This window comes from Solanum lycopersicum, chromosome 4 (genome assembly GCF_036512215.1).
Source record: "Solanum lycopersicum chromosome 4, SLM_r2.1".
Lineage (NCBI taxonomy): Eukaryota > Viridiplantae > Streptophyta > Magnoliopsida > Solanales > Solanaceae > Solanum > Solanum lycopersicum.
In genome coordinates this window covers 26,333,569-26,350,768 of record NC_090803.1, presented here as the reverse complement: position 1 = coordinate 26,350,768, position 17,200 = coordinate 26,333,569, and the positions used below count along the sequence as shown (strand labels likewise).

The 17,200-nt window shown below is 35.0% G+C and overlaps 1 protein-coding gene and 1 long non-coding RNA gene across 9 annotated transcripts in view; both read right to left on the bottom strand.

The window, feature by feature from the left end:
- Positions 1–2,803: 2,803 nt before the first annotated feature.
- LOC138348273 (uncharacterized) lies at positions 2,804–7,916 on the bottom strand. Its single transcript, XR_011220638.1, has 3 exons — positions 7,787–7,916; positions 7,604–7,699; positions 2,804–3,061 (listed from the first exon to the last, which is right to left on the bottom strand). It is a non-coding gene; the product is annotated as an uncharacterized lncRNA (long non-coding RNA).
- A 409-nt stretch (positions 7,917–8,325) lies between these two features.
- Positions 8,326–17,200, bottom strand: part of LOC101255085 (ATPase GET3B) — a 28,752-nt gene continuing 19,877 nt past the window's right edge. For 6 of the 8 annotated variants that reach the window (XM_019213526.3, XM_019213527.3, XM_069297113.1 and 3 more), the window contains 2 exons: positions 9,190–9,361; positions 8,326–8,798 (listed from right to left, as the gene is read on the bottom strand). In XM_019213526.3, coding sequence (XP_019069071.1) covers positions 9,224–9,361 — 138 coding nt within the window. In that variant the 3' untranslated portion in view covers positions 8,326–8,798; positions 9,190–9,223. Of the gene's footprint in view, positions 8,799–9,178; positions 9,362–17,200 lie in introns of all 8 variants that reach the window. The other 2 variants (XM_069297114.1, XM_026030688.2) reach the window with 1 other exon arrangement.

Sequence of the window (17,200 nt, the reverse complement as noted above, 5' to 3'; positions counted from 1 at the left end):
TTAGGAAAAAATAGGAAATCATTTAAGTTATCTACGAAACCATTACATTCTAGGTAAGGTTTCAGGTTATTTCAAAGGGAAGGTCTTATGCACCCTTTGAAATCTACAATGATGGATCCCGACGGAACTCATTTTTTTCAAATTGAGAAGGAGATAAAAAGAGTATACAACTAAAACAAATACACAATATACACAAGTAATGAAATAAAACAATCAAATAGAAGACGGCCTAAATTTTCCTATCATCGATAACATGCAATAATAGATCAAACATTATTCAAAGAAATTCGAACTTTATTCGAATAGTTTCAATGGGAAGCGACTGCTGGATACCTATAAAGACACTTGATAAAAGTGTTAGTATCAAATTTAATTATGAATAAAAATTAATGGCTTAAATAATAACCTCAAAATAAAAATCCATCTTGTAAACATGTAAGGCATTAGAATCGCTGATAATTTTTAATCGGACACTTTTAACAAGCAAAATATATAAAGATAAACTAAACCGTCTTTTAACATTGAGGAGGCCTCTAAAACCGATGGAAAGATTTTTTCATTGCCCAATTTAACATATCATATCCAACATTATTTCAACAAAATAGTTTAGGAGGAAAAAAAATTGCACAAACAGAAAGCCACAATAACAAAACAATAATATGTTAAAAATAGACCGATAGTAAATTGCTAACAACCTTTAGACAATTCAAAATAAATAATAAATTAAAGTAAACATAAAGACAACAACAAGAATGACTGAAAAATAATTTAAAAAATTAAAATAAAACCAACTATGATAACCACAATAACGAGAAAATACCAACATTATTTTTCATCTGACTTAATTCACTTAAGCGAATAAATAACTCAAGATTCCAAATAGACATAAATCTCAACAATAAAATAAATTAACCAAAATAATGTATAAGGCGGAAATAGTCATTAACAAAAAGGATTAATGAACAAAAATAAATCAACAAACAGGATTAAATATACAAACCATTTTACTGAAACAAGTATAATAGTAGAAGAACAATTTAAATAAATATCTAATAGCCGTAATAAAAGAGAACGAAAAAGATGTTATTAAACATAGGACTCAAACAAAGTTTTATTCAAGCAATAAACCAAAATGATAGTAGTCACACTAGAAGACAAAATATCACCAAAAAAAACAACGATGGCTGGAGTGTGAACCCTTCCCCCGGATCTAAAACCCAAAGAACAAATAAAATAAAAAATAGAAAAAAATAAAAATAAAAGGACACCTATGTTTGTTGGAGGTGTGTTGAAGCTTGGAAAAAGAGATGGTAAAAATGATGTTTGGTCCCATCAGATTCGTTCGCTGGAGATTGGAGTTGTTCGCCGAAAAAATGGAAAAAACGAAAGGTTTTTTTTTACAGTGTTGTTCTGGGTGTCTTTCACCAAAGCTCGGATCTGAAAGCTTGTGAATACGTGTAAAAATAGTAAAGAAAATGTGAAAGGGAAAAAGACGGGGGCCTAGCGTTGTTGTAGCTTCGATTCACTGGAAAAAGGGTGCTCTTGGGTGGTGGTTTGGCTGTGATTACTCGCTGGAGAGAAAGGAGGAAGGTTTTTTTGCTTGGGGTTTTTGACATGTTGTTGGTCGGAAAAAAGAATAGAGTTGGCTGGCAATGAAGGTTGGTTGCTCCGGCTTTGAGCTGGTCGGAGAAGACAAGAAGAACAGGGGTGGACGCTGGTTGTTTACTGGAGAAAGAAAGTAAAATGGGTGTTTGGTGGCCATGGTTGCTTGCCAGAAACGGAAAGGGAGAAGGAAGGTGAAATGGGGGGTCATTGGGTGGTGATTCGCCGGATTCCGACATTCCCATCATAAAAAAAAGATACCCTTTATGAATTAAAGAAAAGAGAAAAGATATAAAGTCACTATTGAAATATTCTCGTATTTGCATAATGGCGCCTTAACTTTAAAGTGTCCTATTACTTCACAAAACTATCTAAATTCATAATAAATATACCATTTTGACTAAATTTAACACCACTCGTGTTGTACAAAATATGGGCGCGTGAAGGACTCTTGGTGCAGCTTCAAACCAACGTAAAATTGCCACATGCCACTTTCAATTTGACTTATTCTTAAAAAAATATATATAAAAACACATGTATTAATTTTTTAAAACTTTATTAGAAATAGTTTTCTTAATTTTTCAAATCATTATTCTCATCTTCCCTACCATCATTAGCTTACCCATATTTTTTAGACATTCATAGCTTCCTTCATTTTTCCTTTGCTCGTTTCCCTTTATAACTAATGTTATTGTGTTCATTCTTATTTTTATTTTTTATTTTTTACAAAAAAAAAATAAGTTTAGTAATTTTTTACCTTCTACAAATCAAGATAGGAATTTAGAAATAGTGAAACTCTGAGAAATTCGATTTGGGAGTAAGAAGTTGGAGAAGTTAATAATTTAAATGTCAAATTTAACTTGGTAATATTTTGAGTATTTAGATTTAATAATTTGACAGAATTGATTTTTATAAATAAATTAATTGGTGATAGTTTGATTAATAATTATATTGTTACCACGAAATCCGTCCCGCAATAGTAGATATGTCAACTGTTGCAGTACACGTGAAGGCAATGGTAGAAGACAAAAATTAAGTGGAAGAATAAAGACAAAAATTTTAAAAAAATAAAGAAAAAGCATCGGACAAATATTCCCCTAGATATGACATGTCGAATAGGATCATGAGATACCTAAACAAACCAATTGACATAGGCATGACTTAATAACAATTTAATTAAGAGATATAACACATAGATCTCAAATCATAAGATGACATAAAAGATACCAACATAGTACTTAAGAAATATGTGGAATGCTTCGTCTGATAAAAGCCTTTCTACAACATAAAAGTGATTGAGACATAATTCATACACCACATACAAATCTAAAACTGAAAATACAATGAAAGTAATAAAAGTGTCCATGTCTTTGCCCTCGAAGCATGAGGAATCACCCAGTCAATGATCAAGATGAGCAATCCTGATTTGAGCATGTCCATGAAGGAAAAGTGTCATACCCTATATTATAAAATAATAGAGATGCAACTATGCATTAGTACATTGAATGTACTAAGTATGGAAAATGCATAAAAAACATAGGCATGTCAACGGGGGAACCTTATATATAATATGCATGACCAGGTAAAACATAGTAAAAGCCTAATCAATGTTACTCATCCTTGTCCTAGAGTCGGTAGCCTAGTTGGAGCATACTTAGCTAATTAAGTACACTTCAAAGCATATTTTTTCATACGAAGATCAATGAACTGAATTACCGTTGTCTTTCTAATCGCAATGGGGAAAATGATCAAGAAAATACCATTTGAATTTCTCCCTATCAAAAGGACCTGGTTGAACCAAACTTGAACAACACCCTTGAATTGATAAGCGACCTATTTTGTCTTCTCGGCCATTGAAACTCCCATATTTTCCACTATATTATATATCTCATCAATGAACTCTTGAGGATCCTCAACTTTCGACCCATGAAATTTTGGGGAATTCATTCGAGTGAAGTCACTTACCTTTATTGTTGTCGTATCAACAATTGGGTTCACATAAGCAATAACCTCTTTATTTTTTTGGGTCATCATAGCATGAGCCAAAGCATGAAAAGCGACTCGAAATTCAGCACGAGTCACTTTTTTCGGCCAAAGGATCGACTGATACTTGAGGAATATCGGGCATTTCATTTCGTGTTATGTTAGCTTTTTGAGGAGGCATATCCTAAAAAGCATCAGACAAAAGTTAGGAGAAAGTCCTATATAAAGATAAACTTCATGAAACGACTTTAGTGTAGTGAAAGAAGTGAAGTTTCCTAAACACCTTGTAGCCTTCTATTCATAAATGTGTCGAGCTTCACACTTATGAACAAGACTCTATCACATGCGGCTTGTGATACATTCCCCTATATATGACATGTTGAATCGGATCATGAGATACCCTAAACAAACCACTTGATATAAGCATGACTTAATAACAATATAATCAAGAGATATAACACATATAGGTCTCAAATCATAAGACGTCATAAAAGATACCAACATAGTACTTAAGAAATATGTGGAATGATTCGTCTGATAAAAGCCTTTCTAAAAGATAAAAGTGATTGAGACGTAATTCATACACCACATACAAATCTAAAACTTATTTTCCCTCGAAGCATGAGGAGTCACCCACTCAATGATCAAGATGAGCAATCCTGATTTGAGCATGTCCATGAAGGAGAAGTGTCATGCCCTATATTATAAGATAATAGAGGTGCAACTATGCATTAGTACATTGAGTGCTTTAAGTATGAAAAATGCATAAAAACATAGGCATTTCAATGGGGGAACCTTAAACATAATAAGCATGACCAAGTAAAACATAGTAAAAGCCTAATCAAGGTCAATTCATACTTAAATCATTGGAGAAGCCTTTTTATAAACCTTTTGAAGAAACATAATTCATTTGTGGGATGTTTACCGTTAACCAACAATAAGGCCATGTGAGCTATACCATGAATACAACATGAATCTCACGCCGAAAAGAGGAATCTACTTGCCAAGGTAGACTTTATCACATAACTGCTATTGTAGATCCACTAGCTAGGTCATTTAAGAAAATTCTATTGGGACTGACACGTAGTTTGAGAAAAAGAAATTGCTTTTAGAGACCCAACCTCTGCTAACTGAAAATTCTCCATCTCAAAGTCCTCTTGGTGATAAATAAATTCCAATGGAAAAGACATAATAATATTTGTATCAAAATATTTGTAAAGAAACAATTGAACTACCAATCCAAATCATAATTCATTGTAGAGTAGTTTCTTTCAAACTATGATCCCATAAGCTTCTTCAATATAAACACTTGTATCTAAATCATGATTTCATTCATATGTAAGAAAACCTTTCAGAAATCGTACTTATTTAAAAAACTAGATTTAGGAACGTGCGTTGCACGTTTATCCCAAGATACTTCATATAAATTTTGTATCGTAAAATTTATCATTGTTTCGATAGAAACTACATATATCTTTCCAGTAAAAATATTATATCTTTAATTATAAAATTGACTAAAAGTGCATAAAGTAAAAATAACTATCACACAAATTCAATATTCCAATGAAGATATTAAAATACAACATGATAGGTTAATGTATACAAAGCAACAGACCATAGTAAATTATCAATAATAATAACACAACAATAGAAAGTAAGTTGTACAATAACAACAAGCAAGAAACATAAATGTTAAACTAAATAAATAAAAAGAGACGAGAAAAGAGAGCATAGAGATTTTCTCATTTTTTTTCAATTGGTTTAAGTTTATATATTATTGTGTGAAGTGTCACTATTTATTATTGGATAGCATTGAGTACAAAGAGTTGTCGTAAATAAATATTAATCCATTTGAGATTATCGATGAGAAATGAGAGTAATGAACATAATGAATATAATTAGTGAGAGTTGCATACATTTACAAGTTGATGGTAAGTTATGTATACTAATATGATGATTTACTATTTAATATTTAATATTAATATTTAATTTATTAAACAATTTATAAAATTTAAATGTACTATATAAACAAAACTTTAATCTAAGAATAAAATATATAAAAGAATTCAAATATACTAAGGTTCATAAGCATAAACATTTATTTAATAACATTTGAATTTAGCATAACAGTAAAATTATAATTCAACTTTTCTACTTTGGAGCTTCCACTTATAATAAATATGATATTCATAGTTCATAAATCATCATTTTTCATAAACATGCATAACTTTCATAATCATAATCCATAGGTTCATAAGCATAATGTATAGTTCATGTTCATAGGCACGGAGTCCATATGAAATCAATTAAAAACCATGTAATTGAATCAAATCATGCATAATAAGATTTGAAAATAAATATTTGAATCATAATAAATAGGACCCACGGAGATTTACATGAAACCCAAAGAGAATTGGGTGAAATTAAATGTGTTATTGAGATTCTTTTGGTACTCAATGGGTGAAAAAAATTTATAGGTGAATTCTCATATATCTTGATAATGAAAGCCCTAAAAATGCAAAGAGAATGACACCTTGAAGCTTCAAATCTTAGTTCTCCACCTTGAAGCTTAAGAGAGAATTTTGGAGAAGAAGACTTGAGGGTTTTACGAGATATTGAGTTTAAAGGAGAGAAATTAGGCTTAGTTAATGAGTAAAAACGATTATAGGGTAGTTATAGGGCCAAGACAACGTAGTTAAGGGGTTAATTGGGTAGGAAAAGATCAAAGCACCCTTAATTAAAACTGCCAAACATGTCAATGATTTGGACCTACAATCCGTAGGTCTTTCTAATAACCGTTCTGGTATACCAAAGAACCTGTTACTAGGGCATACAAATCCATTCAACTTCCACGAAACCATTCTACGGATCGTCTTCCATTCTATGATTCATAGAACTCTTTTGTAGAATAAAACTTTATGTCTAAAATTTCACTAAGTTTGGGTCACTTTTATGAAACCCTCATACAACTCGTAGAAAGCTCTTCCTGTTCACTTGTAGGTCAAACATCAGAGACTTCACATTTCTTAAAACTCAACCCAATCCAACGAGTGCCTTCATAAGGCACATTCTTACGATCCGTAGGACTTCTTACTATCGGTAGATGGCTTCTGTAAGACATCGCCTTAGTGCCAAAAATGCAACTTTTCCTTTCAATTCGACTTTCCAATTTCCGGGTTGTTACACTTAAGGAAGCATAGTGAGTACATCAATAAATGTCTCTTCCCTATCCAATCCCTCAATATTTAAAACCGGGAACACCTCTATCACTTTCTCACTTACGTGAGCAACGTCAGCCTTAAATTGGCGAGCTCAACTACAAACCTTGCCAAATCAAACATTATCAAATATCACAATCAATCATTAACTTGGGATTGCATATCATCTATCCGGGCATTTAAGTCATTATACAACCCCAATACCTCTGTGATGGCCGTATCAACAAACAGACCTAGTTATTCAACAAGTAACTTCCTCTGCTTCTCATATTGATCCTCCATCTTTACCAATCTCATGAAATTTGTTGGTGTAAGAGCATATGGTGAGAACTGTGATTATGATGAAGTAGTCTCAATAAACTAAGTAGACTCTACGATGTCTGCTCCCGTTGCCTCTAATGTAGAGGGTGTAAAAGTCGGTATAGTAGTGCTAGTGGACATCAGAGGACACTCTCCAACACTGGCTCCTGCATGTGCACCTATACCAAATACTTGTGGCACTAGTTTATGAACTCACATCTCAAGTCTCAACTCATCCCTCATCTTCTCAATGTGGAACCTCTTAGTTACTACCGTTTCCACATCAATTCTGACATGAATAAGCAACTTCTGCTTTACATAGCCTTGTCATTAAGTTGAAGAAAAGTAAAGAACTAGGTGGCCTAGTCACTCTGTGTCTTATCTCTTTTGCAATAAGTTCTCCAAAGTTTATTGAGAACTCTGATATCCAACTTGCAATGAAAATTACCGTGTCCACTGCAAGTGGTGTCAGATCTAGTGGGAAACAACTTGTGCCTCACCTAAAACTTGCTACCAAACTTCGTTGGGTATTGCGTAATTGGAGCTTTTCAGAAGTGAATCTTAAAGAAGACAATGCAACATCTACTCAACATCACCTGCAAAGGGACATGAAGAAACACGAGAAGTAAGGAGAAGAGCAAAATAAATTCCAAGAAGACAAATATGAGATAACAAATGCTTACAGGAAGAGCCAAATTTGAGCTGGAATGAAGTGTTTCTACGGTCCCTTATAGTAACAAACAGACCACCCAAGAAAGAAATGTGAAAGATCATCTCAAAGGAAGGAAAAAGAGAGGGAGTTGATGGAAGAACACTTACCAAGCGAGAGTGAAGAGATAGACAAAGCCAATAGCTAAACAAATAGGTATCAAGATTCAAGGAAAAGCTGCAAGCTCAACCATGGTGGAAATATTTTCAAATGGTGGAGGCGAGGAGAATAATAGAGTACCAAATACGCTATTACAAAGCTCGGATATTTGTTTTGTTTAGTAAATCTTTCGTATTCCTTATTTCGGATTGAGTCTAATTTTGGGCCAGATCTCCTTTCTTTTTGTATAGACTGGGCTTCCACCATTTGTTTGATTTTTAATGAAATGATCTCCAGACCCAAAAACAATGGAAAAGAGAACTCTCTTTCAGTCAACCGAGTTACAAGTACAGAAATGCCTTTCGACAAAAAATTGAGGCAGAGGGCAGGGGGATCTGGGGTGTAAGGCAAGTGTTGTAGTATATTTCACTTGTATATTAGAACTAGAAAAATCTAGTATACCGAGTTTGACAGAACATAAAGGCAGAAGCATATCTATATACACAGTCACAAGCCTTTTCTTAGCTGTTTCGAAATCCACAAAATAAAAGCATCGTACAGCCCATTTTATACAACAAAACAAGTTCACTATGTCCCAAGAGAAGAAAAAAACAAACGGGAGACTGACGTCCAGTTTACTTGTTCCACCAGTTCTTTGCCACGTTCTTTTTCATTTTCAAATGTCAAGTCACTGATATGAAAACAAATAATTCTTTTCAGCCCCATTTTTGTTGACTCGTCCCAAGGAAACTCCCACTGTGTATACTTAAGTAAAATAACATGAGTATTGCATGTATTAGTGTTTACTAGTAAGAGCAAGACCATCAAAAGGCTTGGGTGCTCATAGTCCATCAATGCAGTTTGTTGCCAAATGCGACTGGAAACATCTGTATTACTCAGAAAAAGAAGCTTGTATAAGTGCAGATTATAATAAGAAAAACTTTAGCAAAAGAAAATGATAAGGCTGTAGCATATGTGCATCCATTTGACACTTCCATCACAATCCCAGGATATCATATTGAGTTAACACTTTGTTTATACATGCAACAAACAAAAGAAATGTCCATTCTGTCATCTCAAAGATAGAATAAAAGGACAAGACCCAATGCAATAGTGCTGTGTCAAAGTAGCAATAATTCCCAGAGACAACTAAGCTATGCTGCAGAGGAGATTATCCAATGGTTACTGTCTGAACTTCTAGAATGACATTTTAGCATCATCGGTAAACAGGAAAAATCACACGAAATGGATAGTCAATACAACTTACAAGAATGATACCTGATTAGCTGATGCAGTGTCAAGTTCTTTTTCTTTATTTCCAGACAATGTCCCCTAAAAACTGAAGAGCTGGCACACCTCTGATCTCTACATCAACAAGGGGTGCCTGAACCAACATCAGGCTAGAGAGCTCCGGGTCATTTTGGATCATATCCAGAGCACGACTTTGGTCCTGTGATACTTCAATCATCAGTTATTGAAGGTTTTAAAAAACCTATTTAAGCTAAATAACACAGGGAAATCAAAGTCTGCACCTAAAATATAAAGACGGAAGAGAACAGAATTGAAGCAGATGAAGAGCTATTTTATTAATGCTTCAGACTAGATACATAAAAGCCTAGAATTAAAAGTAAAAATAATAACACATGATCTAGCAGTCACTAAACAACTCCTAAATAATAGGAAAGCAAAACTAACAACTAATTGACTAAGTTTTAGTTAAAACATAGGCAGTAAAATTGCAGTTCAACAGCAAATTCCTAACACTCCTCCTTGTTTTGGATACTGCAAACTCCAATTTTCTGTCTAAGAAGCTCGAATTTACTGACCGGTGAAGGCTTAGTAAACAGATCTGCTAGCTGGTTTTCAGACTAGCAGTAGACTAGACTCACTTCTCCCCTTTGCTGCACTTCTCTCAGGAAATAGAACTTGATGTTGAAATGCTTGGTCTTCTCGTGAAACACCGGACTGTTTGAGATTGCAATAGCTGACTGGTTGTCGACAAGAATGATAGTACTTTCCTTCTGTTCCAAATGTAAATCATACATGATCTTTCTAAGCCACAAGACTTGGTTTACTGCTCCTGTTGCTGCTATAAATTCAGCTTCTGCAGTTGATTGTGCAACCATTTCCTGTTTCTTAGATGACTAAGAGAATATTCGTTGAAACAATGGCAAGAGGTACTTCTCATATTTTCTGCGGATCCAGCCCAATCACTATATGAGAATCCAAGTAACTTGAAGCTTGGACACTTCCCAAACTTCACACCATAGTCAATAGTACCTTTGATATATCTTAATATTCTTTTTTTTGCTGCTCCTAAATGCATTTCACTTGCACAGTGCATAAAACGAGATAAGAGACTTACAACAAATAAAATATCAGGCCTTGTTGCAGTGAGATACATCAAGCTTCTATAATAACCTTCATCAACTTTGTTGGCTCCATTTTCTTTACAGAGCTTCTCTTTTTGATTCATCGGCGTGCTCATCGACTTGCATTCCTCCATCTGAAATTTCTTCAAAATTTCCCTTGCGTATTTCTTTTGGCAAATGAACACTTCACTTTTGCTTTACTTGATCTCCATTCCAAGAAAATAGGTCATAAGACCAAGATCTACCATTTCAAAAACTTTCATCATTTCTTCTTTAAACTCCTCAACCAACCTTGTATTATTTCCTATTACCAGAAGATCATCAACATAGAGTGACATAATAAAGACATAATAAGGATATCAGTGTCTTTATGAGTCGATTCAGACAAGCATTTTTTCAAAGCCCAAGCTTTTTTCAAAGCCCAAGCTTAACAGATGATCATCTATACTATTATACCAATCTCTTGGTGCTTGCTTTAGGCCATACAAAGCCTTTTTTAGCAGATAGACTTTGTCTTCATCACCGTGCTTCACAAATCCTGATGGTAGCTCAACATACATTTCCTCCTCCAGTATGCCATTTAAGAAAGTTGATTTGACATCAAGTTGGAACACCTTCCATTCCATTTGTGCTGCTATTGCGAGTAGCAATCTGATTGTGTAATATTGCAACAAAATAAAAAGTGTCAGAGTAATCAACACCATAAATTTGTGCGTATCCTTTAATTACAAGCCTCGCCTTGTATTTGTTGATGGAACTATCTGCATTTAACTTTGTTCTAAAGACCCATCTCACACCAATGACTTTTCTATCTTCAGGTTTGTTGACTATCACCCAAGTTTTATTTTTCTCAATCATGGAGATCTCCTCCTCCATTGCCTTCTTCCATTTTGGGTCTTGCAAAGCTTCTATGGGACCAGCAGGTTCATAGATGGCGAAATTACACCTCTGATAGATATCTGACAACAATCTTCTCCCCTTGACTTGATGATTATCTTCTAGTTCTTGTTGCCACTGTTCTTGCTCTTCAGGAGGGCTGATGTTTGCTTCTAGAGAGCTTCTTCCTGATTTCTGAGAGTTCTTCCAGTCCCACTGTTCATTCTCACTAAAATGAACATCTCGTGTAATTGTTATCTTTCATGTCTGAGGATGATAGGACTTGTAGGCTTTAGAAACTCCATTGTAACCCACATGGATCCTATGATTGCCTTCTTGTCAAGTTTGTCATGTTTAACATGAGGAACATGCACAAAACAGACACAACCAATCACTTTAAGAAAACTTAGTGAAGGCTTAAACCCGTAGCAAGCTTCAAATGGTGTTTTATCTTTCAAAGCTTTTGTTGGAAGTCGATTTTGCATAAAAACTGTGGTATTTGCTGCCTCTGCCCAGAATATCTTGGGCAACTCCTTCTCATGCAACATACATCTGGCCATCTCCATTATCCATCTATTTCTTCTTTCACTAACACCATTTTGTTATGGTGTGTATGGTGTTGTAAGCTGATGCACAATACCGGCCTCCTCACAGAACGAATCAAATTTCGTTGAAGTGTATTCCTTCCCATTATCAGAACTCAAAGCTTGAATCTTACAATTACTTGATTTTCCACCAATTTCTTGAATTTCCAGAATACACCAACAACTTCTGACTTTAATTTCAAGAAAAGAATCCAACGCATTCTTGTAAAATCGTCAATGAAAAGAACGTAATAGATGCTACCTTGTAGTGATGGAGTTCTTTGAGGCCCTGCGACATCAGTGTGAACTATTCATAGCTTTTGTGAGGCTATCAAGGTTGATTTTAGAAATGACTTTCTGTGTTGCTTGCCAAATTGGCAGGCGTGACATTCAGTTGAATTTTCTTCCAGATCAGGTAAGCTCTCCACCATCTTCAACTTTTGCATCTTGACAAGCCCTTGATAATGATAATGCCCGAGTCTCTTATGTCATAACTCAGCGACATTTTCTTTTGCTGAATACAACATTTGCTCTTCCTCAAATGGATCTAATGAGAATTTTTTTCCTTTCATTTTGACTTTAAACGTCCTGCCTTGAGGGATCCTTGATCAAGCAATACTTATCTTCAAAATAAAGTTTGAAACCTTTTTCTAACAATTGACCAACACTTAACAAGTTTCGGTCTAAGTCCAGTACATAAAGAACATTTGTTATTGTTTTTGTCCCTGCTTGTGTCTCAACTGCAATAGTTCCCATTCGTTTTACTGGAATGTGACCACCATGGCCTGTTCGAGCATTTGCAACTCGAGTAGGTTTCAATTCTTTGAAGAGTTCTCTATCATGAGTCATACGATTTGTGCATCCGCTATTAATCAACCACAACTCGCTAGAAACATTGCTTGCAAAACATGATGCAACAAATAGTTGATCCTCCTCCTGTTCATTTACAACTCAAGCATCTACATCCTGCTGCTGAGTTTTGTTCTTACAAATGATTGCTCCATGCCCAAATGGATTGCACTTACTGCACTTAGCTTCAAGCCTTCTCCAACACTTGAAAGGTGTGTGTCCGATCTTGCCGCAATGCTTACAAAGAGGGTAGTTTCCTTTGAAGCTGCCTGTTTTGTTTTTGTTGTTGCGTTCTGCACCTTCTCCATCTGTTGGTTGGTATTTCTTGTTCTTCTTTTTCATATATCATCCATCATCTTGACACTTGGCAAGTAAAGCTCCTTCGACAGCTCCTTCTTGTCTCATAACACGTCGTTGCTCTTGTGCTTGAAAGGCACTTAAGAGCTCTGTTAGTGTATACTGGACAAGTCCTTAGTATTTTCTAAGGTTGTAATGGTCGCCTCAAATCTTTCAGGTACCGTTTCAAGGATTTTCTCAACAATCCTTGAATCGTTAAAAGTGGAACCCAACAATCTGACATAGTTGGCATGTTAAGAAGTCAGTCAGTGTATTCCTTTATGGTTTCACTGTCCTTCATCTTTTGCAGCTCAAACTCACGTACTAAATTCAGCACTTGCATCCCTCAAATTCTCTCATCTCCTTCATACTCAGCTTTAAGATAATCCCATACCTCTTTTGTCTACTTCAGAAACATGATACGGGTGAAGAAAGTGGATGAAACTGCAGTAAATAAACATTCCTTTGCCTTTGTTTCCTAATTTTCCTTTCATGGTGATTTTTTATTTGTGTCATCATTGGATTGTTTGGCAAGGGAGCAATGATGTATTCATCTTCTACAGCCTCCTAGAGATCCAAAGCTTCAAGATATGCCTGCATTCTAACAGACCCGGATTTGATAACTTTCTCCACCAAAAGTTGGTGGTACCATTGAAGAAAAACTTGCTTCTCCGTTCATGGTATTCACCAAATCTGATTGGCGCCCACACATACAGGTCCCTTAAGAAATAAAGTTCTGATACCAATTGAAGGTTTAAAAAAAACATATTTAAGTTCAATAACACAGGGAAATCAAAGTCTGCACCTAAAACATAAAGAAGGGAAGAGAACATAATTGAAGCCGAAGAAGAATTATTTTACTAATGCTTTAGACTAGATATATAAAAGCCTAGAATGAAAAGTAAAAATAATAACACATGATCTAGCAGTCACTAAACAACTCCTAAATAATAGGAAAGCAAGACTAACAACTAATTGACTAAGTCTTACTTAAAACATAGGCAGTAATTTTACTGCAGTTCAAAAGCAGATTCCTAATAGTTTATTCCTACTTAGAACTACATAGAAAAGTCCAGAAAGTTAATTAAGATGCATATTAAAGAAAAACAAAGTGATCATCTGCACGAAGAAAATTCTCAGTGACATTAATATATTAGTTCTATTTTGCTTACGGTACATATCAAGAAAATAGTACTAGAACATGGAGTGATTACCAGGCACTTCTTTAGAAAAGCTAACGAAGTAGCGGAAAAATTGGCTTCTATGAGCCATAGTACTGGTGTAATTAAGGTATATACACAGTATACAGACTTACCAACAGCCATCAGAGGTTTGCTAACTACCGATAGATCGCAATTCCCATCATTTTGAGTCAAGATGAGAACTGAGAAGGCTCCAACATGAGCTTCCTTGAAGCTTTTCCTTTGCCACTGTTTTGGGCTAACCTTTTTTGTTTTTGTCATATGTATACATCTCTATAGAAGGCTAGGCCTAGTCAATATGAGCTTCCTTTGAAGCTTTTCCTTTGCCACTGTTTTGTGCTATCTTTTTTGGTTTTTGACATATGTATACATCTCTATAGAAGGCTTGGCCTAGCCCTCCATGTGTAATCAGATTTCAGTGGCAATCAAATCAGTTTTATGGAGGAAGAAAAAGAAGAAAGAATACCACAACAATAAAGTCCAAGCAATTTCAAGATGGAACAAGGCAATAAGAGTTGGAAACTAAGAGTAAAGAGTAATACTACTGGTTTCTACCCCTTTCGGGTTTTATAAACTGAACACTGATGGCTCCTTCTAAAAAAAAAGGCATAGGAGGCATTGGGGCATCCTCTGTAACTCGAGTGGGGATGGGATGGTCGGCTTCCACAATCGAACTCATTGCCACAACCATACCATGTCTGAAATTGAGGCCTTTCTTACTGGTCTTCACATCGCCTTCACTCATCACCTCCTTCCTTTAGAAGTTGAGACAGACTTTCTTGAAATTTTGCACTTTTTAGAGGACACACCTCAAACTTACTATTCTATTATTATGTCCTGCAGGTCAATGTTGAAGAAGTTGGGGAATCCGACGGTCCGCCATAATTTTCGCCTAGCAAACATGGTAGCTGATGTTTTGTCTAAGATAGGTGAGAAGCTGACATTGCCCAACCAACCGCATATGTTACTATCTCCTCCGGAAGCTGTAAAGGATTACCTGAAAGCTGATCTTGGTGTAGCACTATCTAGCAAACTTATATTATGGTCTACATGTAATAAGTTAGCATGTAATAAGTTAGCTCGTTTTGGCAACCGTTTGGTATTTAGTAGTACTAGTACTGACGTAATGGTAAACCTTTAACTATATATATAAAATATATCCTTTTCGACCAAAAAAAAACAGTAATACTACATGGTCTTGTCATATTTTCTCTTTTGAGAGTAATTTTGCAAGAATTAATAATCTATACTCAACGTGAAAACGCAGTGAAATTAAAAGCGCGCCTAAGCACAAAAGCGAGGCGCAGATACCATCTGCCACTTAGCATGACCTAAGGCGAGGCCCATGTGTCAATGGGCCCTTCTATTTTTTTAAAAAAATCAGTTTAAAAAAGGGTCCTTTTAAATTATTAGAAGAGTCTGTCCAAGTTCACAACTTCACTAGACTGCAATTAACGGGAAGTTACAGAGTTTCTAAAAGACAAAAAAAAAAAAGAAGAAGAAGAAGTATTATAAGAAGGCCTACGGCACAAAAAAAACAATATGTTCTTCTTCCCCTTCCTCTGGCAGAACAAGGCAACAAACCAAGCAAATACACAGGTATCTTTCTCTTACTTCTTCTTACTTTTTAGTTTTTAGTGATTTCATAAATTGTTGATGCTTAAATATTTCATAATCTTTTCATATTTATAGAATTTTTTTTTTTAAATGGAAATATTGGACACTTGACCTTGACTCCTTGTTTAATAACTTATGACTTGAGGTGTCTTGCCTTTAAAAATGATCAAAGAAAATTGAACACCTGGAAATTGTAATAGGATGATAACAAAGATATATAACCATAGTGGTGGACCCCATATATATATGTAGTTGTTGTATTTCATTATTTGCTTGCATGCAAAATTCTTTATGCTTTTTCTTGTTTCAGCTTAAAAATAATGAAGAACTTGTCCAGTCACTAGTGTCCCCTTTCTTTGTTCTTGTAGTGTACTATTATTTATTATTTAGAAATTATAACAGCTATATTATAACTTTTTTTTCCAGAAGTAGAAATTGAGAGGACTTGTCTTGAGGCAATAGAAGGGATCCTGGTTGGAAATATAACTACTTAAGGTCCCTGATGACACTACAAGACTCACGTGCAATTTTTGTGGAAAAACAACCACGAGGGGAATTAATCGGGCAAAACAACATTTGATCGGGAACTTTAGGAATGCAGCAAAGTGTATAAATGCCCAGAGGAGGTTAGAAAGGAACTGAAAAATTACATGGAGAAAAAAATGAGAAAGGAAGTATATGCTAACGAGTTTCCCGAATTTGATGAGTTTGATTATCAAGACAATGTTGGTGGAGAAGATGAAGTCCAAGAGATCATCATAAGAAAAGCGGCAGAGGAAGCTTTCCTAGTGGCTCTAATAAGAAAGGCCAAAGGAAAGGTACCTACGTATGGATATATTTCTACAAAAGCGTGGAACACTGAGGCAAACAAATAAAAGACTCATGTGATAAAGAAGCAAGAGCAATGACGATTCAAAAAGTAGCTCGCTTCTTTTATGATAATGGGATCCCATTCCATGTAGCGCGCTCAAAAAGATTTAAGGAAGCAGTTGAGGCTATAGGAAGGTATGGTCCAAACTTGAAGCCTCTAAGCTACCATGAATTAAGAGTTCCATTACTTAGGAAGGAAGTTGAGTTGACCAATGAGATTATTAACAGACACAGAGAAGAATGGGTTAAGTATGGAACTTCAATTATGGCAGATGGTTGGACAGATAAAAAAAGAGAACTTTGATAAACTTTTTGGTGAACGCTCCACATGGAACTGTGTTTATTGAGTCGATTGATGCTTCCTCACTTGTTAAGACCGGAGAGAGAAGTTATGTGAATTGCTAGACAGATATGTGGAACGCATTGGAGAACAGAATGTGGTTCAAATTGTAAGTGATAATGGTATCAACTTTGTGTTGGCTGGTAAGAATTCATTGCTTTAAAAATCTATGTTTTATGTTTACTATTATCGGTCAAAGTTTTGATTTCTAAATTTTAACATATCTACTTACCCATTTTTTCT